We start from the raw sequence: 26106 nt of genomic DNA on the forward strand, positions 1-26106 counted from the left end.
TTCCTCCTCTCTCTCTGCCTGCTTCTCTGCCTACTTGTGATCTCTCTCTGTCAAATAAATAAATAAAATCTTAAAAAAAAAAAAAAGAAAGAAAAAAAAGAAATGCAAATTCTTGAGTCCCAGCCCAGACCTGGTGAATCAGAAACTCTGGTGTAGGGCCCAGAAATATGTATTTTAACAAGCCCTCTAGGAGATGCTGATGCACACTCTGGTTTAAGCGTGTAGGTCAATGTTCAATTATGCAGTGAGGTGCCCTTGTTCTTCTCTTCAGTTTGTCTTGGGAAAGACCAAAAGATCCTTCTGGAATTGGGCCCTGGGACTAGACACCTGCCTTGTGTTATGTGGTGAACCAGAGGAATGTATCTGTGTGGCATGAATACGATATTCCAGGTACTATTTTAAGAAGGTTAACGGATGTTTTGATATTTGATTGTCATGGTGGTGGTGGTGGTAGTGGGGTGTGTGTGTGTGTGTGTGTGTGTGTGTGTGTGTGTGTGAGTGTGTTCACTCCATTTTATGGATGAGAAACTCAAATCTCCAAGAAGTTTAACAACTCAGGAAAAGGTGTAAGATCGAGAACTTTCTCATGGACTGGTGGGATCCCTACTCCTCCTGAAACCCCAAGACCTGCCGCCCCCACCCCCCTTCTGTGCCAGTTCTGACTCCAACACTGCCCATCCCACTGTGTTCCCCACCCCACCATTCTAACTCTCCAAACAAACCACAGCCTCTCTTCCCCTCCTCCCCCAACAAAGGCAGCCCTACAAATGGGTCTTCTCGAGTGGAAACCACTTAAGAAAAGAATCACTTGAGAGAGGTGGGGCTGGGGAGAGATTCTCACTTGGATGTATGATGTGCTTTCTTCCTGTCTTCTGGGCACTCAGGAGGGTAAAGGAAAGGTGCAATTTTTCAGAGAAAAGAGATTTGGCTCATTACAATGAACTGTGGAGCTGAAATATCATTTCCTGGAAGGATTGGAAATGTTAATGCCATCATCTTGCACGAGTGGATAGGGAGGAGGCAGACAATTCCACTGAGACTGCCTGGTACCTCATTGAAGGTAAAGGTCAGCACCTTCAGTCTTGATTGAATTGCCAGTATCTAGAGAGAGGGTGGCTGGGGTAGAAGAGGAAAAGAGCCTGGCAGTCTCTGCACCTCCTAGCTCTGCCCATTCTGTGCCGGCTGAGGCTGGGTGGCTCTTTGGAGGGGGGCAGAGAAGTTGCGCAGAGAGGAGAAGAGCACTGGGAGAAGTGAGAGACACAAGGACCACCCGATCCATTGACTGCTTCATCCTAAGCAGGCTGTCCTGCCCACACTCCATTAAAGGAACTTTCTGGAAGGAAGGACAGTTTCTCATCTAGGTTCTTTTGGAAGCAGAATCTGAGACCAGGATTTGAGTACAAGTAGTCAGCCTGGGAGGTGATCCCCAGAAGTGGGAAGGGGAATGGGAAGGAGATGGACAGAGGAAGGAATCTGGTAAGGGGTGTGTCGTCAAGCAAGCTCCCATGGCAGATCACTATGGCTTCATCCTGCTGAGAGCTCCAGTGGGTTTTTCTGGCTCAGGGGAGAGGAGGAAGAATGCTCACACACCCACTCTCTCAGTCAACGGCTGAAGGCTGCTCCTGGGGACGGTTCATCTCTTGGTACTTCTTGCTTGTCCTGTAGGCAGGCAGAGAGGGCTCCAGTGGCCAGAGCAAGTCTTCTGATGAACCAGGGCACTGACGACTTCTGTACCAGGGCCCATCTGCAGGGTCCCCACCCCGCCCTCAGAGACCCCAAAGGAGAAGGCGGACTGAGAGCCAGACACACTGAACAACGCACCCACTCTGCCATTCCAGGTCTGTCTTCCCAGAATCAGCAGAGAAACCACTGTGAGAAAAGCCTCTAGGTTTGTTGTAAACCTGAGTTCCTCTCTCGAAGTGAGAAGGGCCTCTCTGAAAAGTTCATCCCAGTCGGCCATTTGTTCTGAGGTCGGAGCCCTAAGCACGTTCTCCCCCGAGAGCACGATGTGTCTTGATGCAGAAGGATTCCTTGTCAGGGTCACATGGTATCCTGGCAGCACAAGCCAGGAATGCTGGGCGGGGCCACCCTACAGACCCACGGTGTGACCTGGGCTGGGGACTCCACATCTCTGGCCCATCACTCCTTGCCTGTGAGCTCAAAGAGGCTGGACTCAGTCTCAGCTGGGTTTAAAAGTCGCTACGCTGGATTTGGACTCAGCAGTCATTCATCTTAATGTGCCCTCTGTGCCCTGAGAGAGGAGAAACCGAGGGTCAGAGAGAGGAAGTGACCTTGCCAAAGGTCATGCGTCTGGTCCCGGGCGGAACTGACACTAGAACCCGGCTCTGCCTGAGCCCATGTTCCGTATTCTAGTATACCTTGGCCCAGTGAACGAGGTCTGCAGGTTCCCCCGTCCTCCGGCTTTGGGTTGGGTTTGGCCAATGGAAACCACCTGCACGAGCTGGAGCAAGAGAAAATGTGACGAACGTGCTTACTCCCTCAGCTCTGTTTGCTGGAGTCACCGTGGGTTCGCTGCAGTGCCTATGAAGGCCACGCTTCCAGTTAGGTCGTCTATCTTTCTGGGGGGTCCTGGTAGCTTCTCCTCTGAACACTTAGCCTCGAGGGCTGCACTATTCCTTGTCCTCTCCCCCCACCTACCTAGCTCACCCCTTTATACAAAAACCACTTGATTCAATTCTCTTCCCGCCTGCCCCCTGGAGGGTCCCATCTGTTTCCTGCCCCCCACCCCCCCGCCCCGACAGAGCTGATGAAATCTGCACCCTCTGCAGTCACTTCCTCCCCTCCCTGCAACTTCTAACCACCAGCCCAGGACACCCCCTCCAGAAGCACAGACACATGGGAACACTGGGGGCGGGGGTGTGGGGGGGTGGTCTTGAAATTTCCCCTTGTCCACAGACTCTGTCCCAGAGCCACTTGAAAGCAAAGAACTCTTTGTTCTGGATCTCCGTGCACTTCCTTCCCTTTCATTGCCTTGTCATCCCACCGCTGGAAACCCCATGGTCTCCGCTACCCAATTCTAAACAGCTTCCTTTGGAAGAAAGGGCTGATTTAACCAAGGTGTCTCTTTCATTGTTTCATTTGCAGGCAGCGCTCTCCCTCCTCCTCTTCCCCTTTAATCTTCTCTGTCCTCCTGGCCTGGGTCTTTGTCCTCCACTCCAGCCTCCCAGAGCTCTGGGTTCCTTAAGATGCTAATCACACCCGGTTTTCTTCTTGTGCCAAGAATATTTCTATTTATCAAGCCGCGGCAGACTTTGCCTTTGGGAGGGACACATACAAGGACAGGAACACTTTCCATTCCTGGGGGCTGTCTCTCTTTCCCCTTTCCTGTTTCAATTCCACGACTCTTTCTTTGCTCGGTTCCTCTGTACATCTTCCAGGGTTTTTGGATGCACAGGTTGCCTGATCCTGTCTCCTTTTGTAGGGAGTGCAGACCGACTCGGGCTGCGGTGTCCTGGAGAATTACTGATCCGTCTGTGAGAAAGATTGTTCGGGCCCGTTGAGGTGGTATCGTTAGGTGTTTGAATTCCCTCTGCCATCTCTGGGTTTCCCCAGAAGGAGATGCGGGAGGAGGACCCCAGTGCATGTGGTTGATGCGGGAGCAAGGGGCACCGGCAGGAAGCGGAGGCGGGGAGGCAGCCCAGAGAAGGCAGCCCCCAAGAGGGGGTGTTTCAAGCCTGTTCCTGTGGTGGACAACGGCAGCCCAGGCCCTGTGGAAATTCTGGAAAAGGTAGAGAACACACCTTCAGTGGGATGTGGGAAGGAGCTGGGCTATTTTATTTCACCAGCCAGAGAGAGATGGTCTTTTCCACAGAGTGTCTTGCCCCAGTTTCGAAGCAGGTCTTCGGGTGAAGAGAAGCAGTCAGGGCAGCCTGAGGGGGAAGAAGCAAGTGAGGCGCCCAGGGCACAGCCCTCAGTGAGGCGTTTGCTCTCGGGGTCGCTCCCCCGAGCATGGCGTCTCCTTGAACGTTGCATGCCGGTGCCTCGCTCACTCACCCTAGTCCCGGTTGAGGATGCCAGACAGTCTGCTGGTGTTCCTCTACACCAGGGGGGGCGGCCATGGGGTGTGGGTGGGATGAGAGCCGACAGTGTCTTCGGTACCCCCAGGGATGGAGTTCAATCCCCTTCATTGTTTCTCCTTGCTGCTTGGAATCACGCCTTTTGAGCTGCAGCTTTTGCAGGGGCCAGGATGGTTCTCTTCCTGCCCCTTCCTGTGTCCCAGCTCTCTGCCCCCCCTCAGACTCAGTCCCTTCTTCCTCCTGCATATCATTGTACCCTCTGTCATCCCTCTGTTCTTCCCGAATATTCTCTATTTTACTTGAGAAGCCAGAAGGGAGTGGTCCATGGCTGAAGCTCTCTGGGGGTCTTGCACAGAGTCTGCTTTCCAACATTAAGTTTCTATTTGCTGAGCCCCAGCCATACACCAGGTTTGGGGACACAGAAGTACAGTCATCTGCCTGCTGTCACAGAGCATCTATTCCAGTGAGGAAAACAGGCAGTCAGCAGATAATCATCCAAATGCCTCTCAAATCTCAATGAGGAGGAGGGTTAAGAGAAGACATGCATTGTCCCCAAGGAGTGAATAATGGGGTTTTGACCAAATCTGAAGGGCCAGAAGAATTCCCTGAGGAGGCAATGACTGAGAAGGATCTGAAGAATAAGTAGAACTTAGTAGGAGAGCAAAGTGAAGTGGGAAGGGCACTTTGATAGAGTACATAGAGTGTGCAAAGGCCCTGTGGCATGAAGGGGTGCAGAAAGCTCAAGAGACTGAATGAAGATCAGTGTGGGTTCACTGAGGAAACCGGGATGGAGAGGACACATCATGAAACAGGAGTTGGAGAGGTGGCTAAGGGCCTTTGGATAAGGAATGTTTAGAAATGCAGGAAAGCTGTTTGAAGGGTTTTCCATAGGAAACGACATGATCCAATTCCCATTTTGATGGGACATTTTGATGTCCCCCTGGCTTGTGTCAGAGATAGATAAGTGGAATTTGGGGGTCTGATTAGATGTGCAGCTGTAGGAAAATGGCTGGACGGAGTCCAGGTGAGAGCTGACTAGGGCTTGGGCGAAGGTGCTGGGGACCAAGGATGGGCAGGGAAATCTGGAAGACAGACAGCTTGGTGTATCTTTTTATCCTTAGCCCCCATGGGCTTTTGCATGGATGCCTGGCCCAGGCTGGATATTCTTGTCTCTCAGAGAGGCCAGGGCTCCTCACAGTGCTCTAGTCTTTATCTTTTCTTATCTGCACAACACCCCAGGAGGAAGACCTCATTGTGCTCAATTTACAGAGAGATGACTAAGATTTGGCGTGATCACCTAAGGTCTCACAGTCCATAATTTTAGGACATGGTATGCATGGTGCCCGAGCAGAGGATGGCCAGAGTGAGCTGCTACCTGTGCCCAGCACGGTAGCTCCATGGGAGCAGAGACAGAGGGCCCAGCACAAGGCCTGGGTCAGCAGAGGCCCACACATTGTGGGTCTTAAAAACACACATCCTGATTGTTCAAGCATCTCTTTTCAGTGCTTTACTTGCAAGAAATCTTGCCGCCTACATTACTATCTTCCAAGAGACAAATTATAAATGTTTTCTGATTAGTTCTACCATTCATAGCCCATTCCTAAATCAGCACAGGAAACAGCTAAGCTAAAACTTCTGCCTCTTTCTTCCTTTGCAAGCTGCCTGTATCTTATGCTTTCTTCCTCCAAGTTTTTTTCTTAGGCAATGTCTAGACAGTTAAACAAAACAAAACACTGAACTGGGCTAGAAATAATTTGTTATTCAAGGTCTTTTTTTTTTCCCCCCTCTGTTGTTGGCTAGACGGGGTAATCCTGAGAGCTGAGACCAGAGATGCAATGCACACAATCAGTGAGATGTCAAAAGGTCCAGGTTGAATATACCATAGCAGACAAAAGCTGTTGCCAGCTCTTGTTTCAATCAGGCTATAGGCTCAACATTTTGCATGAAGTAACTTTGTCCTCTCTGCATTTATGCTGCTTTGAAGGCTGTGCATATCAGTATTTGTAGTGATAATACCGTGTGACCTACGTCTCTCTCCCTGTCTCACTGTCTAGCACTGAATATTACGCACAGTCACACACAATGTTGTGTGTTGGCACTGTCCTTATTCAGACTTCACTGTCCCTTGCTGGGACCACTGCAGTAGCCTCCAGTCCCTCCGTCTCCAGGCTCTCCCAATTGAATCCATCCTCCCAATCAGCTACCCTAGTGATCTTTCCAGAATGGACCCCTGATCACGCCCATCCCCCTACCAACCTGGTTGATTTCATGTCACCTGATGGGTAGTCAGTGATTTCTGGTTCAAAGAAGGTGGAATTATTTATCTGTTCTGACCTTCAGGGACCACGAGAAACTAACTCTGTGGCTAAAAGTAATGGTGCCAAGCACTGTGCAAAGGTTCACCTACCTTTTAAAAATGACCCTGTCTTTATTGTTTGTAACATTTCAAAGGGAAGAAACTGATGCTTCAAGAGGTCAGGTAACTTGCCGAGGACCCGAGCTGGGATAGAAGCCCAGGCAGTCTGACTCCACAGGGCTCTAACCACTCTGCATCACAGCCTTCATCAAACCATGTATCACGGGTGATTACAGGAATATTAAAGCTCAACGTCACACAAAGAGTCATGACCTTGCGTGCCTCCCTGACCTCTGCACAAAACATGCTTTCTTCCTGCAGGCTCGGGGCCACCAAGTGTCTTGGCCAATGCAGGCCTCTGCCACGCCGGGCATGTGCTGTTCAAGGCACTTACCTTACAGCACCTGCTCCTCTCACAGTGGGGACTGACTGGCAGAAGTCATGAACCTGCCCCTAGTGGGGGCCAGCAGAACCCATAACCCCTGCCCCTAGTGTGACCAGAGTAGCCTTGGGCTCCTCTGGGATCTGAGTCGGCTGCTCCCCAGGCCCCCAGGGCTCTTACAGGATATGATGTTTCCGTATCGATTCTTATTGCGGTTTCCATCCTCTTTGGCTGTGTCCCACGAAGCCGTCTGCCCCTCTGGTAAAGCCTAGAAAGGAAGGACAGAGTGGTTAGAATGGCCCGAGATAGGGGCCTTCTCCATTGTGTCGATGAGCCGGAAGGGAAATCGGATCCACTGGGATGGTCAAAGGGCTCCGTCTTCTTCGACGTGGCCTGGGGAGAATGTGAACTTGGCCCCATCATCAACTTATCTACTCGTTCATTGACTCAAATGTCACTGATGCCTTCTGTGTGTCAAGAGCCCGGACGTGGCTCAGGAGGGGAGTCATTTGCTCATTAACACACTCATTCAACAGGTATTTACTGAGTCCCTAATATGTACTGGGCACTGCTGTAGCTACTCGGGATACAGAGAAATAGACAAAGTTCCCTTTGAGCTTCTAGTCAACCGGGCGATGCCACGGATGAGGGAGAAGACATATGTAAACTCAGACCGTGGAAAGTGCTATGAAGAAAAGTAAGCAGGGAGAAGGGAGGGTGAGAGTTTCTTCAGATCATACAGTCCAGGAGGGCTTCTCTAAGAAGGGAACAGTTAACTTGACTCTTTTTTTTTTTTAATTTTATTTTTTTTCAGTTTCCCAAAATTCATTGTTTATGCTCCACGCCCAGTGCTGCGTGTAGTACCAAACTCCTTAATCACGTGAAAAATTCAGTTGTGCCCAAAGTAGGATGTGCTTTCCAGGCAGAGGGAACAGCAGGTGCTACAACGGTAACCAAATGACCGTATCCAAGGAGGGTAAGGCAGGGAGAGCCGTGATGGGGACATCCACAGGGGCTGGGGCAGCTCAAACTATAAAAGGTATTATGGTCACCGGTCATGAGTTGGGTGTTATTCTAAGTGAGATGGAGAGCCATGGGAGGGTTCTGAGCAGTGCAGTTAGCGGATCTGATTTATATTTTACAAAGTACCTTCTGGCTCAAATAGGGGACCCAGGTTCTAGGATGCCTGGGGAGGAGGCAGGGAGATCGTTTAGGAAGTTGTTGCCATGGTCCGGGTAAGAGATGAGGCGACCGCGGACCCTTTACTGGGACGGTGGCTGTAGATGTAGTGAGAAGTGGTTATTTTCAGGATGGTCAGTTGAATATTGTAGATTTTAGTTCCCTCAGAAGCAGACTTGGAAACAAAGGTTTGAAGAGGAGATCCTCCTTGGGAGGCAATCCTAAGGAGCACAGGTGAGAGAGTGGGGGCAACAATACGATCACGGGAAGGAAGTCACTACATGGTACCCCAGAAGCAAGTCACCACAGTGCACATCCAGGCTTTCATCTCACAGGCCCATTGCAGGTTGGGGGTATCTACCCACCAATTCTCATGTACCACGGGTTGAGGACAACTCTTAGGAAATCCCTCGGCACTTCCGCCATGCTCTGCGAGTAAGCGGTGCATATTCTCTAGAAAAATCCCTGGGCAACAAGCCAGAGGTGCTTCCAGGTGGTGGGCACTGGGTGAGCATGATGGGAAGGCGAGTGTAGAGAGGGGCCAGCACATCTGCTGTAGGTGTGGACCATGAAGGAAAGAGGGATGAAGTCTGATTCTGGCTGGAAGAAGTGAGTGGAGAGCCACAGCAGTTGCAGAGATGGAGGAAGTACATGGGGAGAGAGAGACCGAGGAGGCAGGAACTACACATCGTGTTCTGGGCACTTCAAGTGCTTAGAATGGCGCCTGACGCCTGCTGAGGCCGTGTGCTTCTCGCCGTGTTCCACACAGTAAGAGCTGCAACAGCAGAAGCACATTTGAGATGACCAGTCGGCACCCGAGCTGAGATGCAGAGTGGGAGTCTGGACACAGACGTTCCCAATCAGAGCTGGGGGAAGGGTTGGGAGTCATCAATCCAAGAGGAGACAGACAAGTCAACAACCACGTGGAATGATTGAGAGAGCTAGGAGCCGAGTGTGGTGGCAACACAGGGAGGGTACAGTCACTAATCTCACAGAAAAGGACGCTGGGCGGTTAAGAGAGCAGGAACAGTGGTCGGGAAACTGCAGCAGCATGAGGGCCGGGCCACAATCTGATTCCTGTTTCCACCCCGCAGCCTGCGGCATGGGCCGAGTGCCCTGCTTGAGGGCTGGGCACTGCTTCTGAGGCTGGATCTGTGATTCCTTCAGTCTAACACCCCTGTCTGCAGTGCGGGGGAGACCAGCATCCTCTCATCTCATTACGCTCGCCTTGCCTTTGTCCATCCATCCCTTACGAGGTTCAGCCTCAACAAGCCCACCAGCCGAATGGTCAGAAATGCCACCCATCAGTGGGCATGCAGGACCACTGCCTAGGAAAAGCCCAGCTCATTCACAGTACCCCCTTTCTTGCTTCCAATCTCCCGTGTGTTAAGCCAACCTGGGTGGGTCTTCTAGAGAAGACGTTGGCAAACTTCCTGTAACGGGTCAGCAGCCTGGGCTTTGCAGGCCAAGTACTCTGTGCCGCCTGCACTCATGGTCTGTGGTTGCAGAGGGAACGCAGTCCCAGACAAAGCTGGGTAGGATCTGATGAAACTTAATTTACGAAAACAGGTGTTGGGTGGGATTTAGCCTGTGGCTGCCCTTTGTTGACCTTTCTTCTAGAAGCATGACTGGGATCCTCAGCTCCGCAGTGGCTGGGAAGGTAGAACTGGTGCTCCTTCTGCTACCTCGCCATTCTAGATGGAAAGGAGATGGGGTGGGAGACCCTTGCCTAGGCTGCCTGGCTAAGCTGTGTTCTCCCAAGTTCGCCTTCCCCAGGGTTTCAGACCCACGTACTAGAGTGTCTTCCCAGCTATTAATTGATCAGAATTTTATTCTGTGTGTGTCACAAACCCTTAAGCATCCCAGAGGAGAAGCGAAGCAGGTGCTGGGCTCTGGGCACCAATCTCTGCCCGAAATATCAGTGTGACAAAGGTCACAGAGAGAGAGAAGTGCTCACTTTACAGAGGGCCGGTCTCTCCTTTTTCCCCTCGTCCTCTTCCTCCTCCCTTCCTCTTTATTACAAATGACATCACCCTGCGTCCCCCTCGCCATCGGTGTAGGGCATCCCTAGACTGCAAGTGGTTCTTGCTTTTGCATGTAACTCTTAGAACCCAAAGAGTCTAGCTCCGGGGCCTCACCCTCCTGCCCCAGCCCAGTAGCTCCTGCTGTTTCAGACAACCTGCCAGGCCCATCTATTCCTGGCTCTCTGCAGTGGCGGGCCATGACTGTCTCACCGACAACACTGGACTTCTCAAGGTTGAAGCGGGTACTCTGGGGTCGGTTTTTCTACTGGAAACTCTGTGTGATCGAGGCCAACTGTTCATTCCATGATATCCAACCAACGAAAGTGGTAGGAAGCCATGAATAGGACACTTCAAATATTTTCATCATTATTGGGGGGGGGGAATCTGTTGAGTACCTACTATGTGCAAGGGCTTAGATTATGGTTCGCTGAAGGTTTTGTTATGGCTGTACATTAGAACCGTCTGGGGAAGCTTCAAAACTCCCAAAGTCACAGCCCTATTAAATTTCATCGGACTCCCTGGGGATGGGACACAGGCTGTCCGCAGTGTTTAAACTCCCTGGGTGGTTCTAATGCACAGCCACTTCCTGCAAATAATGAATTTACCTGGAGAAACACTTTTCCACGAGTCTCCTCGCTAGTTTCTTTTGCTTTGGTCTTGTCCCCTCCAATCCATTCTCCACTGTAATCAGAGAGATCTTTCTAAAATGCGAACAGGACCCAGTTCCTCCCCTTGCCATTATCTTCAGGATGAATTCCAAAGTCTTCGATACAAGGTCCCTACATGCCCCTCCAGCCTCATTGCTTGTCCTTAGGCTAATATTCTAAAGATAGGGAACCAAATGCAAGGCCACAGACCATTTCAGGTGTCCCAGACTTCCGAGGCGGACTTTGTCTATGCTGTTCCCTCTGCCTGAAATTCTCTTCCACCTGAGTCTGCCTGGAAAGCTCCTCCATACCCTTTAAAACCCATTTCAAGCATCTTCTGTTTCGTGAAACCTCCATCCCTGCTACTCCTCCCAGCACTCCACTTCCTCCCCAGCTAGTGGGTCACTTCTATTATCGGATGGACTCCTTTACATCCAATAATTTGGAAGTCCTGTCTCCCAACCTAATGATGGGCTACTCCAGGAAAAGGGCAGCTTCTTGTTCTTGTCTCTACCTCTAGAGACTGACACTGGCCTGTATTTCATATCTACCTGAATCCCCTTTGGAATAAATGAATGGGGTGGACAGATGGTTGAAAACATTAGTGGGTGAGGTGGTTTCTGTGTGTTCTCTTTAATCTCAGAGGTGTCCGTGATCTTAAAAACTATCTGGTTGTATTCCCTTCCACAGTGACCTTCTGGGCAGTGGGAAGGCTGATCTGTAGCATCAGCTACTTGGATACACTCAGTGACAGAGAGCTCACTACCTCATAATTCTTCCTGTCCACTTATGGACAGTTTGGATAGTATTTTGTTTCCTCTGCCTCCACGTACTTTGCCTTTGCCCTATGCCATGGGGGACCCACAGAATTATCATACTCCTCTGTGCTGTGATACTGCAGAGATCTGATGAAGATCCCTGTCCATGCTCGGAGTCCTTAAATGGCACAATTTGGGAGTCATCTCAACATCCAGGCCATAACCTTCAGGGTGCACCCAGCATGCCGATATCCTTTGAAAAATCTTAAGCTGAGCAAAGCAGTTGTGATAAGTGGCCCTTCTCTGGGAAACCACACGGGCCCCTGACCTAGCCCTGGGAGGCTCTCTGTGTCCCTCGGTGGCGCTGGGGGAGGAGGGGTGAGCCTGGGGGCCACGATGCTGTTGACCGAGTTAGAGGAGGCGAGGCCTAACAGAGCCACCTCGGAGTGAGCAGTAATGACCCCCTAATTGGCAGACTTTGATCATATGTCCATTTCCCTTTTTAGGGAGCTGCAATGTAACAGGGGATAATCTCTTGAAGGAAAAAAAAAATATATGAAGGGGTAAAAGTATGAAAGGGAGACTCATCTCCATCTTCAAAGTGAGCCAGCCGAGGGCCATTATTTTTACATTAGTGGCTAGTTACAGTAGATTGACTAGGGAATGGCGGCGGTCATTAGGAGCTAATCACATTCTTTTCAAGCCAAAATTGCCATCTCATTATAATCATCCATTATCAATCTCTGCTTTCCTCTTCTCATTCTCTTCTCCCGAGAGTGCGAGCTCTATTTTTACACTCTTCTCTGAGTGTGGAAATGTTTCCTACTCTTCAACAGTGTTGCTTTTTCTAAGGCAATCATTTGGGGGATATCCTAGAAGACGCGTGTGGGGATGTCCTCATCCCTGGAGGTCTGAGCTGTGGCGTTCACAGAATCCTCAAAAGTCAGACGTGGAAGGATCTTCTGAGAAAATTGTCGCCTCACTTTAGAGATTGGCAAAGTGAGGTCTAGAAACAGGAAATGACTTGCCTGAGCGCACGAGTTGAGTGGATCCATCTTCCCTCCACTCCTCCGCCCTCCTCCCGCCCTCCCTCTCTCCCTCTGTTCCATAGCAACCATCTGGGTGCTACACGCCATTCTTGGGTTCTAGAAATAACAGCAACGAACATGGCACCCAGGTTCTAAGGAACTTAGTTCTAGTTGTGGGAAGGTGCAGACAATAAACGAACAGACAAGATAATTACTGTTTATAAACCAGTATATCCCAGCGTGTTCATGGCAATATACAAGGTGCCAGTGTAGACAGTGCCTAGGAGCAAGGGACAGCTTCAGATAGAATGGACTGCTTAGGGCATTTTTGAAAAGGTGACATTTGAGAAAGAAAGCAGCAAGCCCAAGCAGCTGGCCAAGCACTCACAGCCAGATGCTGGTGTCTTACTCTTGAGCATAAACAATTTCTCAGAATGCCAACTTCAGAGGCTACTCTGAGGCCAAGATGGGGCAAGGCATACAAATGACCACGGTGTGGTCCTAACTAAACAGACACAGTATGAATATTGTCCAAGCCAAGAAAAAAAAAATATGACCAAAGTTCCACCTATCTTGGGTCATAGGAGAGACAGCTGCTCCTCTGTCACTCACAGCTTTAGCCTCTGTCCAGCGTCCTCTTCTTAGAGCTAGGATTTATTAAGGTCCCGAATCTTACCACTGCCTCACAATGCCCAATCCCGAACAAAGCCCCGTGTCCCCCAACACAGCCCACAGCCTCAGAGCCATTTCTCATGTCCTTTTACTGAGATATCCTGCAGGATTTAAACCTGGCTTGCTCAACACCAGGTGTGTTCCTACGTGTGTCTTGTTAACACACTGGCGCTGAACACTGAACGTCGAGCAGAAGCCAGCCGTGGCAAAAGCAGGGGGAAGAACATTCTAGGGCTGAAGCAAGAGCAAGTGCAAAGACCCTGACATGGAATGAGCCTGGTGTGTTCTGGAGCTGGAAGGGGGGTTGCTCTCTGGGGTCTAGAGAATAGGAGCAAGCAAGTGACGCAGAATGTGGGCGGGGGAGGGAGTGGCGTGCAGTGGTGGTCGGTGAACCACCGCCACGAGTACAAGTTTTATTCTACACCAGTGAACATGCTCCGGACATGTTTCCAGATGAGGAGGCTGAGCCAGTCCCAACAGCGCGAAAGTGGCTCGGAGCTCTTGTCTCATGAACCCTCCCTTCATTCCTGCTGCCAGGCTTCACAGACTTGAAGGTCAGATTGAGATCTGGTACCTCCTAACTCTCCCTGTGACTGCGACCTTCCCGCTCACCCATCCAGCTTCGCTGCTCCCAGCCACGGAGCTCCATAAGCCAGACACTCCACCTACCTAGAGAGACCCCCGTGGGGGTCCTGGGCTTTGCAGGCCCTGCTGTGCTGAATCAGTCCACTGGACAGTGGAAACTACCTCAGTTTCCCCACTTACTACTTTAGTTCCCTGCTCTAACCAGGAATGGCCCCTGCTGTCTGGCTGGTTCCTTCAACCTGTAGGCTTGGCTCTCCTGAGAGAGGAGGGTCCTTTCTAAAGCTGGCCATCCTTCGTTGCACACTCGTCTTTACACCTAAGCCTCTTTCCACTGTGCCCAAATAGTGAAATGTCAGAACACAGACCTCCCAGGAGCAACTCAGCTGCCACCCAAGGCGGGGAGTGCCCTGCCACTTCATTTCCCTGTGCACCGCCTATCCTTGGCAGATTCTGCCAGTTATGATGTTCCTCATATGGTTTGACTGTATCCTTGGAGATAATTGGGTAGGATATGCCCTGGGGTACAGTAAAACCAGGCCCAGGGAATGCTGACCAGGCACTTCCTGACTGCTGCCTCGGGGCACAGCTGATGGCCTACTTTCTCCAAGAGCTGTCCAGACTGCCAGGACTTCCCCAACATGCCTGCCATACGGCATTCTCTGGCATACTTTGGAAGGTCTCCACCAGGAGGCACCCTTTCCCCTGGGTCTTTCCTTCTTCTTTTTTTTTTTTTTTTTTTTTTTAATTTATCTATCTATTTATTTATTTATTTATTTTCAGCATAACAGTATTCATTGTTTTTTGCACCACACCCAGTGCTCCATGCAATCTTTGTCCTAATACTCACCACGTGGTTCCCCCAACCTCCCACCCCCTGCCCCTTCAAACCCCTCAGATTGTTTTTCAGAGTCCATAGTCTCTCATGGTTCACCTCCCCTTCCAATTTCCCCCAACTCCCTTCTCCTCTCTATCTCCCCATGTCCTCCATGCTATTTGTTATGCTCCACAAATAAGTGAAACCATATGATAATTGACTCTCTCTGCTTGACTTATTTCACTCAGCATAATCTTTTCCAGTCCCATCCATGTTTCTACAAAAGTTGGGGATTCATCCTTTCCGGTGGAGGCATAATTCTCCATAGTGTATATGGACCACATCTTCCTTATCCATTCGTCGGGGCATCTTGGTTCTTTCCACAGTTTGGCGACCGTGGCCATTGCTGCTATGAACATTGGGGTACAAATGGCCCTTCTTTTCACTACATCTGTATCTTTGGGGTAAATACCCAGTAGTGCAATGGCAGGGTCATAGGGAAGCTCTATTTTTAATTTCTTGAGGAATCTCCACACTGTTCTCCAAAGTGGCTGCACCAACTTGCATTCCAACCAACAGTGGAAGAGGGGTCCCCTTTCTCCATATCCCCTCTTTCCTTCATTTTTGTCAGGAATGCCTCTTGTCCACCGGCGGTGCCTAATGAGTCAGGGAAAAGGCAGGGCTTTGCAAAAGGCAGACAGACTAGAAGGGAATATTTTGTCCCTCCTGGTTTCCATGAACTTTTCTGAACATTAAGTCAATAACTGCCCTTCCCAGCCATGCCACATTTCTGAGCGTGGCCTTCAGGCTGGGGGCAGGGGGTGCGGGGGGTGCAGTGGGGACCTGCCTGTGCCACAGATTCAGCGGCTGTGCTCCACTTGGGACGTGGAGGCAAAGAGGAAGTGGCTGTTTTTATGCTCAGCACTCAGAATAGTGAGCACTAAGAACGGTTTATAGCCTAACACACTAAAAAGAAAAAAATACACCCTTCAGGTTAGCGGTGGGGGAAGGGTCGACTCTGTGGGGCAGGGAGGGGAGGTTGTTGCCAGCTGAACTCTTGTGCCTCTTGGTGTTTACGTGACTCTATGCATTTGTGAAAACTTAGGGAATGTACACCTCTGCCCCACCCCGCAGTGGGTTTGATGGCATGTGAACTTAAAACAATGAAAAGCAAATACACCTCATGGAGTTTGGTGATGATTTGTGACTACCGGAGGCAACCATGGTAGGTTGCTACACCATGTCGGGTGCGCAGGTGTTTGGAGTCTCGTCCTTCCCTGTCTTGCCTAAGGATGTGCTTACAGACACCCACGGCTTACTTCTGGAACTCACTCTCTGCCTCCCTTTCATCACAAACATCCAATTTACTGTCAGAAGACCAAAGATGGGGGCTCTTTGCAACATCCATCCTGGTTTGCCTTGGACAAAAGGGCTTCCCGGGGTTGTAGGATTTCATTTTAAAACTGGGACGATCCTGGACAAAGCAGGACAAATCATTCACCCTAGGAACAGGTAAGATGGAGTATTCAAAGAAAGAGAAAGTTTTGTGAAGTGTTGGAGGCCCAAGGTCTGATCTCCATGGAGGTCCATGAGTTCAGTAAACACTAATATTAACTGAAGTCCCCTGCTGGCTGGTAGATGGGAAGGGCTGCCATGGACAGCTGTACTGGTTGTGCACAGTACAAGAGCCACACGTCTGAGGCAGCATCATCTATTTGGTAGGCAGTTCTGTATATATTATAAACAAGTATCTTGAGACACGTGCACCTTTCGCTCTTTCACCCTAAGGAACTGTGTGAGTTCCCGGTGGCCCGGCTGGCCTGGCAGGGCCCAAGCTTGCAACAATGTCTCTTTCTGCACTAAAAAGCCCACGCCTTAGGGATTATAAATGTGGATGGGGAAGGCAGGAGAGGATAACTAATGACATCTACTCAGAGTGGCATCAGGAGAGCAAATATTATTGCGACCATGTCACTAAATAGACGGTAATTTATGAGTTCTGCCGGGGAAGCCGAGTAGAAAATCAGATGGCAGCACGATGGGGGTATTTGTCTGTGACAGGAGCGCTGATCAAGGCAGAAGAGTTGAGTGCGTGTCTGTGTGTAGAGTCCCAGAGCACCATTTAAAAAGCCCCCCATTAAAAGCTCAAGGTTTCTTTTAAAAAGAAATTTTACGACTATGGTTCTCAAATTTTGGTAGTCATTCAAATTTCTTAGGGGACGTGGCCAAATGCAGAGGACTGGGCCCTGTCCCGTGTCAACGACCCTGTGTCCTAATGTTCTTTCCTGACTCTCCAGGTGATTCCGACACATGTCACAGTTTGGGAACCATTGTCTTAGGAATAAGGCAAATGGGAGCAGCAGATTTCTGGGGACGAGTCAACTTAAATTTTAAGGCAAATACTCGGTGTCCCTACACAGACAGCCCAGAGATATGGAAGTCATTCTGTGTTGGTGTCTTTCTTTAAGAAATACTGCCTTTTCCTCTCCCTCAAGGAAATAAATAAAACCTAAAAGGGGGGGGCAGTCTGTTTCTCCTTCTGCTTCTCCTAGCTTATGGTTTCTCACTCTCTCTCTCTTTCAAGTAAATAAATAAAATCTTAAAAAAAAAAATACTGACCCCCCTTATTTTTTTTCCTGGATAGAACTATTCTTAATCATGAAGCCTTTTGCCAGCACACTGTAATTCAATGAAGTTGATATTTAGTATTCATATATATTTTGCAGATGGTTGGTAGAAGAGAGAGGAGCAAGAATGTGCCCTGCCCTCAGGACGCCGACTGTCTCCTGGGGATGCTCCTACGAGGGTACCTCTTTTCCTCCCAGCTCTGAATCCATGATCTGGGGGATCCCTGCATCCCACTCTCGACTCCTGACTTATGGTCCCCTCCGCACACTGCCTCTGTCTTTGTGCATGAGCTTCTGGGTGTCTGTCTCTGGGCTAACAGCTCTTTCTTGAAACAAAGTCAGCCAGAGTGAAGGGACGGCTGTTACAAGCCAGGACTATTGGTCTTGTTAATTTCATCCAGGAAAACTGGGCAAGGGGTGTCAAATTCCTCTTTATCTCCCAGCTGGTTTCATTTTTATTTCTCTTTTCATGGGCGGGCATCTTTGTTTCTCTTCCAAGAACTGGTTTGCAACATTTCATGTTTCCAAGCCCGGGCACTCAGGCTTTTCCTCCACCCACCCTCCTACTTTTCTTCAACGCAGTGTCTCATCTTTTGTCAAGATTCTGATTGATCTTGGAAGTAATGACTGACAAAAAGCAAAAGCGAACACCACCCCAACCACCCCCCACCAGCCACATCCTGGGCTGGCCTTACTCACCTGCTACAAAACTTTTAAACTGGGATTTGTTATCTAAGTACAGGCTGTGGTAAGAACATGATCTTCCTTTAAAGTGGGGACTTCATTTCCTTTGTTGAGCATTCTAACTATCTCTGGGGCTCCAAACAGTGCAAGGTATACAGTAGGCACTCAGTGAGTGTTTCTAGCCACATAAAATAGAAGCATAGTGCAGAAGTCCATGCTCTGCAGTCAAATATTTCACAGGAGGTGCAGTGGGGACCCACGGATGGAACAGTCTTGGCCAAGACCTCCCAACATGTCAGGAACAGATAAAAAACCAAGTCTTAACTCTTGGTCAAGAGATTTTTCTCTGTTACCACCTGAAAATTACTCACTTGGTTATGGAGGCCTCTCATATCAAATGCAGAATATACTGTTTATTCAGTTACAAAGAATATTATAAGTAGAAAATAAAAATAAGCTCAAAAGAGAGCACTGAGTTAAGTCTCTCCTATGTGAGCTTTTTCCTGCAAGAAAATCTCTCAAGTCCAAACCCACGTGGTCTACTGATGTCTTTGGGCCACCCTCTGGAAAGGGCCCATTTTCTCCCTATTTTCAGTCACAGGGAGTGGAGTGAAATGAGCAGGTGGAGTCCATGTTTTCCTATTTTGGTCACCAGGAGTTCCCAGAGTTAGAGAACAGCCATGGTCTTCCCTTTTGTGGCTGGGGCACCTGCTGCTAATTCCCCAGGTCCCTCCCCGGAATCACCCTCATTTGAAAATTAAGGAGGGGGACCAGAATCTCTTTGGAGTCACCTGCCTGCGGGATGCTCTATGACTAATTTTATCAACCGAGAGAAAACATTGTTGGAGAAGTAGAAGGTCTACCCTGCTTCTGCTCAGGTTGGCTTTGAGCAGAGAAGGGGGCCCTGGGTTGTGCCGAAGCATCAATCTCCATGGTGACGCCCCATGCCAAGGCTGCCTGCCACTATCACCCACAGATGACTAGGGGAAACATGGCAACACTAGCTTTGTCCCCCAGCAGCCATGCGTGAGGCACGTCCATCCAGAGCTGGAGAATGAACAAATGTTTGCTCTCCATTAGGGCTGTGTCCTATTCCTCACAGCTGTTCCTTGTTGCCTTAAATAGTCTTAATGGGGCTGTAATAACCAGATACCTTCTGGCCGCCCTACTGGGCTCATCATTCATTACGATGACAGACTGCCTGGATTGGACTGGGATGCAAATGCTTCCCATGCAAAGTCACTACTTCCTGTTGTTTTGCATATTCTCCGAGCCCGCTGCTCTTCTGACCGTGATGATGCCTGGGGTTACCCGGCTCACAGACAACCCCTCTCTCCAGCCAACATCTCCTAGCATTTACTGGCAGGCTAGGGTGTTGTTGTTTTTTTTTTTTTTTTTTTTTTGTAACTGGCGAAGGTGGGAGAATCTGGGCTGGAAGAAACAGGTCAGGGAGGAGTGAAGACTCTGTAGTCCAAGATCAGGGACGGAGGCCTCTTAGCTTCCATGCGGATGGGTTCCATTGCCTCTGGGAGGGGCTATCACATGTCCCCTGGCATCAGATGTGACCAGCAATAAGTAGAGCAGGTGAGGTGATGGGTCCGGGGGCACAGGCAGGGCATGCACTGGGGACTCCATGGGCCACCTTAGACCAGTGTCCCTTAACCTTGAAAGTGCATTATAGTTAATCAGGAGAGCTTAGAAAATACAGATCTCTGGATCCCACCTCCGGGAATTCTGATTTAATTGGTCTGAAGAACAACCTGGGCATTGGTGTTTTTAAAATTTCCCTACGTAATTCTAATGTGTGGCCGAGACTGAAAACCTCCAGGCCTCATATTTGTATGGGAGGTGCAGTTAATATGCCTCAGGTCTCCTCGAGTTCCTGGGAACTGAGGGCCCCTGGCCAGTCACGGTTGCTAGGACTTGAGATATAACTATATGGCGGGGGGCGGGGGTGGTGGTAGCCCCAAAAAGGGGGTCCGGTAGAACTATCAATAGGAGGGAGATCCAGCTGGCCTAGAAAATTAGTTCTTACCTAGGCTCACAAAATTTGTGGGACATAAACATTTTCTAGATCACTTGGACCAATCCCTTTCCCCTCATTACATAAATATGGAAATGGAGGCCAAGAAAGAATGACCGCCCAAGGTCACCCAGATACTTAATGAAAGAGACAGGACTTGAATCCAGGCATTTTGACGATACACTCAGAACGATTCCTATGTGAATTCAAGTCATTGAACTTAAAATATATATACTGAGAGACTCAAGTTTACATGCCAAAGAGCGCGAGCTGATTTTATGTCTCTACATGAGAAAATGTGTGTGGGCTTGTCTGGGCTCTGGGCCCAGTCTCCTGGTTTGAGCAATTCCATCTTTTCCTTCAATTAGTGTCCCAGCCGCCTACTCGCCTACCTGCCCCTGGTCTCCCTGCTCTGATCTATGCCAAACAATTATATCTAAAAGGCTAATTCAACTTAAAAAAAAAAAAAAAAAAAAACTGCTGCTCCCTTCCATGGTTTTGCATGACCCCTAGAATAGAATCCAAACTCCTTAGCCTGACAAGTGTCGCATTGCTTCCCTACCCCAGCCCACTCCTTCTGATAATTCCAGCCCTCTCTCCCTCCATGCTTCGTGCACCAAACATAGTTTGTGTACCAAACTGCTTCTGCTTCTTCTGGTTCTCTTCACTCAAACTGCCACGCATATCTCCACACCATACCTGGTCTAGTCGCTCTGCCCAGAACACCCTTCCTTGCTTTCTTCTGAATATTCCTATTTCTCAAGCTTTGGTTTAGGCTTTATGTCTTCTGGAAAGCCGGTGGCCACCCATCCCCAGGCTAGGTTGAATGCATGCCACCACCCAAGGGTTCCCACAGCACTCTACTGTGACATTTTGCCAAGATATTAAAGTGATCAGTTTATATGCCTGTGTCTAAGAATAGGCTCAAATTCTCCCAGAAGGCAAGAGCTTTGTCTCTTCCCAGTTCCTAGACCCTAGTACAATGTCTACTCTATGGAGAGCACTTACACATTGAGCTGAAATTCCACAAGACTCAGTCCTTGGTTATCATCTCTGTCAGTACTCACTTGCTTCCTGACTTTGAGCAGTCTTATGGTTTTAATGTTATCTATATGACAGTAAGTCCAGAAGTTTTCTCCCCAACTCAGGCTTCTTTCCCAAATTCCAGACTAATATATATCCAAGCACCTACTATCCATCTCCACTATCAGGTCTAATAGACATCTCAAACTCAGTTCAAAATTGATCTCCCATTTGTTCCATTGGCCCCAAGTCTCTTCTCTCTGTGGCTTCCCCATCTCCATTAGTGACAACCCCATCCTTCCAGTGGCTCAGATAACAGCCCTGGAGCCACTCTTGGTTCCTCTCTGTCTTTCACACGCCATGCCAATGTATTAGGAAATCCTGTTGGTTCTATCTACAACATATATCCAGAATCCAACCATTTCTCACCACCTCCACTGCCTCACCTTTATCTCTCACCTGGGTTACTGCCATGGCCTCATGACTGGTCTCCCTGATTTTACTGTTGCCTTCCTATGTCTCTTCTCAACACAGTAGCTAGGAAGAGCATTTCAAAATAATGTCTGATGGTAATTTGTCTTCTCAAATTTCTGCAGTAGCTTTGCATTTCATTCAGAGTAAAAGCCAAAGTCCTTGCAAAGTCTTATAAGGCACTACATGGTCAGATCCCTCTTTATTTCTCCAATGTCATCTTCTATTACTCTACTCATGTCTATTAGTCTACCCTTGGCCTCCGTGTACTGCACTGATCTGGAACATACTTCCTCTAGATTTCTTCCTCCATGTCTCTGCTCAAAGCTTATCTTTTAATTAAGGATGACCTTTCTACCCTATTTAATATTGGAACCCCACTTACTTTCTGTCCCTGGAATATACCATCTCCCTCCTTTGCTCTACTCTTTCTTTTTTCCATCGTACGTGTGGGAGGTGTATCATCCAAAGATTGTACTTGCTAATATCTCCTGTTCTGCAACTTCCTCTCTGTCCATTCAAAGAGAAGGTGTCTAATTCCACTTCTCTAGAATAGAGGCCGTTATTGCTTGCTTATGACCAATACAATGAGGTGGTAGTGATTCTTTATGATCTCCAAGTTAGGTCACAAGGGATGATGTACTTTCTACTTCGGTCACTAAGAGGCTCACCTTTGAAGCTATGAGCTACCATGTAAAAAGTCCAACATCCTGAGGTTACCATGCTGTGAGGAAGTCCAGGCCTGTTCCTGCCAGCAATCCTACTAAGATCCCAGCAGACAGCCTGCAGCAATCACTAGATATGAAAGCAAAGACACTCTCTCATAATTTCAGCCCCAGCCCTAGAGCCTCCCCTGTCAAGATTTCAGACACCTTATTTTTTTTTTTTTTAAAGATTTACTTGAGAGATGGAGGGAGCGCACGAGTGGGAGGAGGGGCAGAGGGAGAGAGAGGATCTTGACCAGACTCTTCACTGAGCACAGTGACCCACTCCACACTTGACCCACTCCTCACTGGCTCGATCCCATGACCCCTGAGAGCATGACCTGAGCAGAAATCAAGAGTCAGACACGTAACTGACTGAGCCAGCCAGGTACCCCCGAGAGGTCAACTTGCATGTCAACTTGTCAAATCCATTCATTTGTATGGAAAAACAAAACAGAACAAAACAAAAACCTGAGCAGGAGAGACAGGCAAGAAAGAGCACATAGCATGTTGGTTTGATAGTAGAATTGGAGGCCGAGGATCCTTATGTCTATAAAGGAGCACAGTCTTCAAGCAGACCTGTGACTCATATAGCCATTACATAGATTCTAGACATCATGGGAGCTTTGAGGATCAAAGCAATATCCAGCTAGAGTCTAGGAAAGGGGACAGGCACACCATGGAAAGCTTTCCATAAAATAACGCTTCCCAATTCATTTCCAGTTAATCAGAAAATGTGTTAACTAGAAGCTAAACATCCCAGTTAACTGATTAATATAATCTGAACAGATTGAATGCAAGGTTCGTCTAGTTAGCGATGTTTCCGTCTGGGGACTAAATGATGGAAAAACAGGCACTGTTTTCTCTCTCACTATAAAAGTAGACCGTTTCCATGCCAGAAAGTTTGGAAAATGCAAAAAGGCACAAAAATAAATTTTAAAGATCAACCCAAATCCTATCACACAGGGATGGATACTTGCAAAAAAAGAAAAAAAAAAAAAAGATCTCATTCTGGAAAGAAATTCACTAAAGGAGTCAAATGTGTTTGTATTTGTGTTTTCAAATGTTAGAACGCAGGTTCTAGAATAGTGTTTCTTGGTCTTTGACTATTTGTTCCTCTTTCTGATAAGTCATCTGTCTCCCTTAATGCTATGCAAACCTTAAAACATGAAATAGTAGGACTAATGACTTACTGAACCACCATGACACTAAAAGTGCCTTACTAACAGCACACATTCTCCTGATATTTACTCGCCAGGCAGATCTACATAGGTGTGCATAAGCATGTGTGTGTAACACTTTCAGGGGCTCGGACTATTCAACAAAACCCCTAGGAAATATGGCCCAGGGATGGAAGGTGATGAGATCATCTCCTCCAACTATTATCCCGATTCTCTTCCAAAATCTGTAGATGGAGCCTATGAAAAAGGTCTTTAACTTGGACCATATTTGAAATTAAATGTACGTTCTCTTGAGCTGGTCATTACTCACACCCATGGACATAAACGTTTTTGTTCTCATAAATGTGTCAAATACGCCCCCTGCCACCGTGTTTTATACGCTCATAAAGTTTTAGGACCGGACAGGTCCCTTAGAAATCGCCTTATCCAAACTCTCCATTCAACTAATAAAGAATCTTAAAACGCAGGTAGCAAAATGATATGCTAATCTCACACAGTTTATTGTGTTGGAATCTGGCTGTCTGGACCCCCAATTTAGCACAATTTCATGACCTCACACAGCTTGTGAAATACTGCTTGGTAAGCTCTTTCTCAGAATATAGTCTGAGAGATAAACTTAGCCTGCATTATCAAGAATTCCAAATGTGTAGAGTCTGAGTCAATGCCTTCCCACTGCACACAGTGTAACTCAAGCAAGCATATTTGAGGCACATGCTGCATGTGGGAAAAAAAAAACCCACCCACAAAAAACTAGTACATATAACTCGGAGCCTGGCATACAGTAGATGCTGGAAAGATATTTGGGAAGGAAGGAGGAGAGAGAGAGAATGAGGATAAGGAGAATCAGAGAAAGAAAGGCTTGTTTTCAGAGCTGGCTTCTGGAAGAGGCTTGCAAAATTCCTCCAGGGGCATGAGGTCTTCTTTAGTTCAGGAAAACATCTTAATGAGTTTTTCCTCCTATTTTATTTTATTCTTTGCAAAAGGTGAGGTCTAATGGACCAGGTCTCAAACAAAAGGAGGGAGACAGAGAAACTTGAGTTGTTCTGCATAATAGTGAGGGGAGCGTAGGAATTCTTTTCCAGGCTGCTGGGAGGAAGGGAAGAAAAAAAAAAAAAAAAGCCAAACAAACAAGCAAGCAAACAAACAAACAAACAAAAAAAGAAAAACAGGAAAATTTGCAGACAGCACAAAGGACTTTTCAGAGGGACTGGACAGACATTGTGTCAGGAGACCAGAAACTCAGGAGGACTTCTTTTCAAGCATTTTCTGAACTTTGCTGCAATAAGAATAACCTCTTATTCCTCAAGCCTCAGTCACAAGTGCTACTCACAAAGTCCTTTGCCGTAGCGATGCTCTGGGGAGGGAGGAAAGGCTTGAGGAGGGGTGCGGAGAAGGTACAGAGAGAGGGAAGACAGCAGACACCAGAGGTGACAGGGACTTGGTGGGGGGTGTGGGATGGGTGTTGAGAACACGGCAGAAGCAAGATAACAAGGCCAGAGGTGACTATGAGCAAGCAAGTCTCCCAGAAGTCACTGGCTTTTTTTTTTTTTTTTTTTTTTAAACAGGTGGGCTGGGGTTTGAGCCATTCTGTCTTCCTACGGCAGGAAGGTATGAATGCAAAGTTGATTCAGTAGGTCTGGGAGGGGACCGAGATGGTGTCTCTCCAGCACGCTCCCAAGTGACGCTGACACTGCCGGTCTGGGGACCAGACCTTGAGTAGCAAGGATTTGGCACCCGTAAAACCTCTGCACGCTGCTTGGTCTCTTACCTCATATTCCTCCTTGAACCCGTAGCCCTGGCCTCTCTTCATCTGGGTGATGTGCTGGAGCAGGTCGGCCACCCGGATGGCAGGCTGGAACTGGTCCCGGGGATAGCTCATCTCCACGGGGTCGCAAGCCCGGTAGGGGTGAGTCTGGATGGTGAGGGTAGGCTGGGACAGCTCCCCACGGCTGCCATCTGCTTCAAAGAGAAGGAGGCAAAACACACATCACCTATGAGAGTTTCGTCCTCTGTCCTCCCTGTTTCCCCAGGGCAGGGGGAACTAATTCAGGACTCAGGCGATCAGGAAGTTGCAGGAAGAACAGAGACATGCCGCTTCCCTTGCGTGGCTGTGGCTGTGGCGGTTGATTTAGAAAATCAAAAAGACAAACCAACCAAAGAACACAACAGCCCCTGGTTTATTTCCATTCCAAGGGTGCGTATTGCGGAGCAGAGACAAAATTCCAGGTTGCTTATCATCCTCTGTCTGTCTCAGTCCTTGACAAGGGTGGTCTTGGCTAATCATGGCCAACCCCAGAACAAGTGAGAAACCAGAAAGCTCTTTAGGAAATGCGGATGCCTGGAAATCATCTCTGGTGCCTGCCTGCAAGTGAGAAGAGCCCCAGGTGTCTGGAGATCAGAGCCCCATGTCTGCTCCTGGTCCATTTGCCTCCATCCTTGAGAGGAACTGAAACCAGTCTTGGACCCCCAACTGATAGCAGGAACGCCCCTGACGCATTCAGCTGCTTTCTCTAGCTGTGGGCTCTGCAATAGTGATCACCTTCTGCCTGTTGGTCTAGTTTCCCTATCACTTAACACTCTTGATCCAGGAGTGTCAGTGAACCTTCTTGGCAGGCAAGGAAGCCCAAACCTCTTCTTTTAGTCCTGCCAGCTACTTCTCCCAGGCCTGGTCCTATGCCCCAACTCCTTTCTCAAGATCTGTACTCTGCTTCAAAATAATCTTCATGCCCACTGGACTGTTCTAACTACCCTCTGCTAGCTTGGCCATCCTGGAAAATAGCCTGCTGGGGCTAGATGTGAATTCCCCCATTTCCCTTGGACCAGAACAACAACATCCTTGCCCTACTGACTCCTTGGCAAGCTTCCACTGCTGGTCTTTCAGGGCTAGTCCGTCGTTCTCACAACCATCTAG

General features: G+C 48.6%; 1 protein-coding gene and 1 non-coding gene across 13 annotated transcripts in view; one reads left to right on the forward strand and one right to left on the reverse strand.

Moving 5' to 3' along the window:
• PTPRT (protein tyrosine phosphatase receptor type T) overlaps positions 1-26106 on the reverse strand; it is a 1054416-nt gene that overhangs the window by 75298 nt on the left and 953012 nt on the right. For 8 of the 12 annotated variants that reach the window (XM_059407029.1, XM_059407023.1, XM_059407027.1 and 5 more), the window contains 2 exons: positions 24964-25154; positions 6956-7043 (listed from right to left, as the gene is read on the reverse strand). In XM_059407029.1, the coding sequence (XP_059263012.1) occupies positions 6956-7043; positions 24964-25154 (279 nt within the window). The remainder of the gene's footprint in view (positions 1-6955; positions 7044-24963; positions 25155-26106) is intronic. The other 4 variants (XM_059407028.1, XM_059407022.1, XM_059407026.1 and 1 more) reach the window with 1 other exon arrangement.
• On the forward strand, positions 15312-15449 carry LOC132022930 (small nucleolar RNA SNORA43). Its single transcript, XR_009405813.1, has one exon. It is a non-coding gene; the product is annotated as a small nucleolar RNA SNORA43 (small nucleolar RNA).

The sequence above is a fragment of the Mustela nigripes genome, chromosome 7, assembly GCF_022355385.1.
Source record: "Mustela nigripes isolate SB6536 chromosome 7, MUSNIG.SB6536, whole genome shotgun sequence".
Lineage (NCBI taxonomy): Eukaryota > Metazoa > Chordata > Mammalia > Carnivora > Mustelidae > Mustela > Mustela nigripes.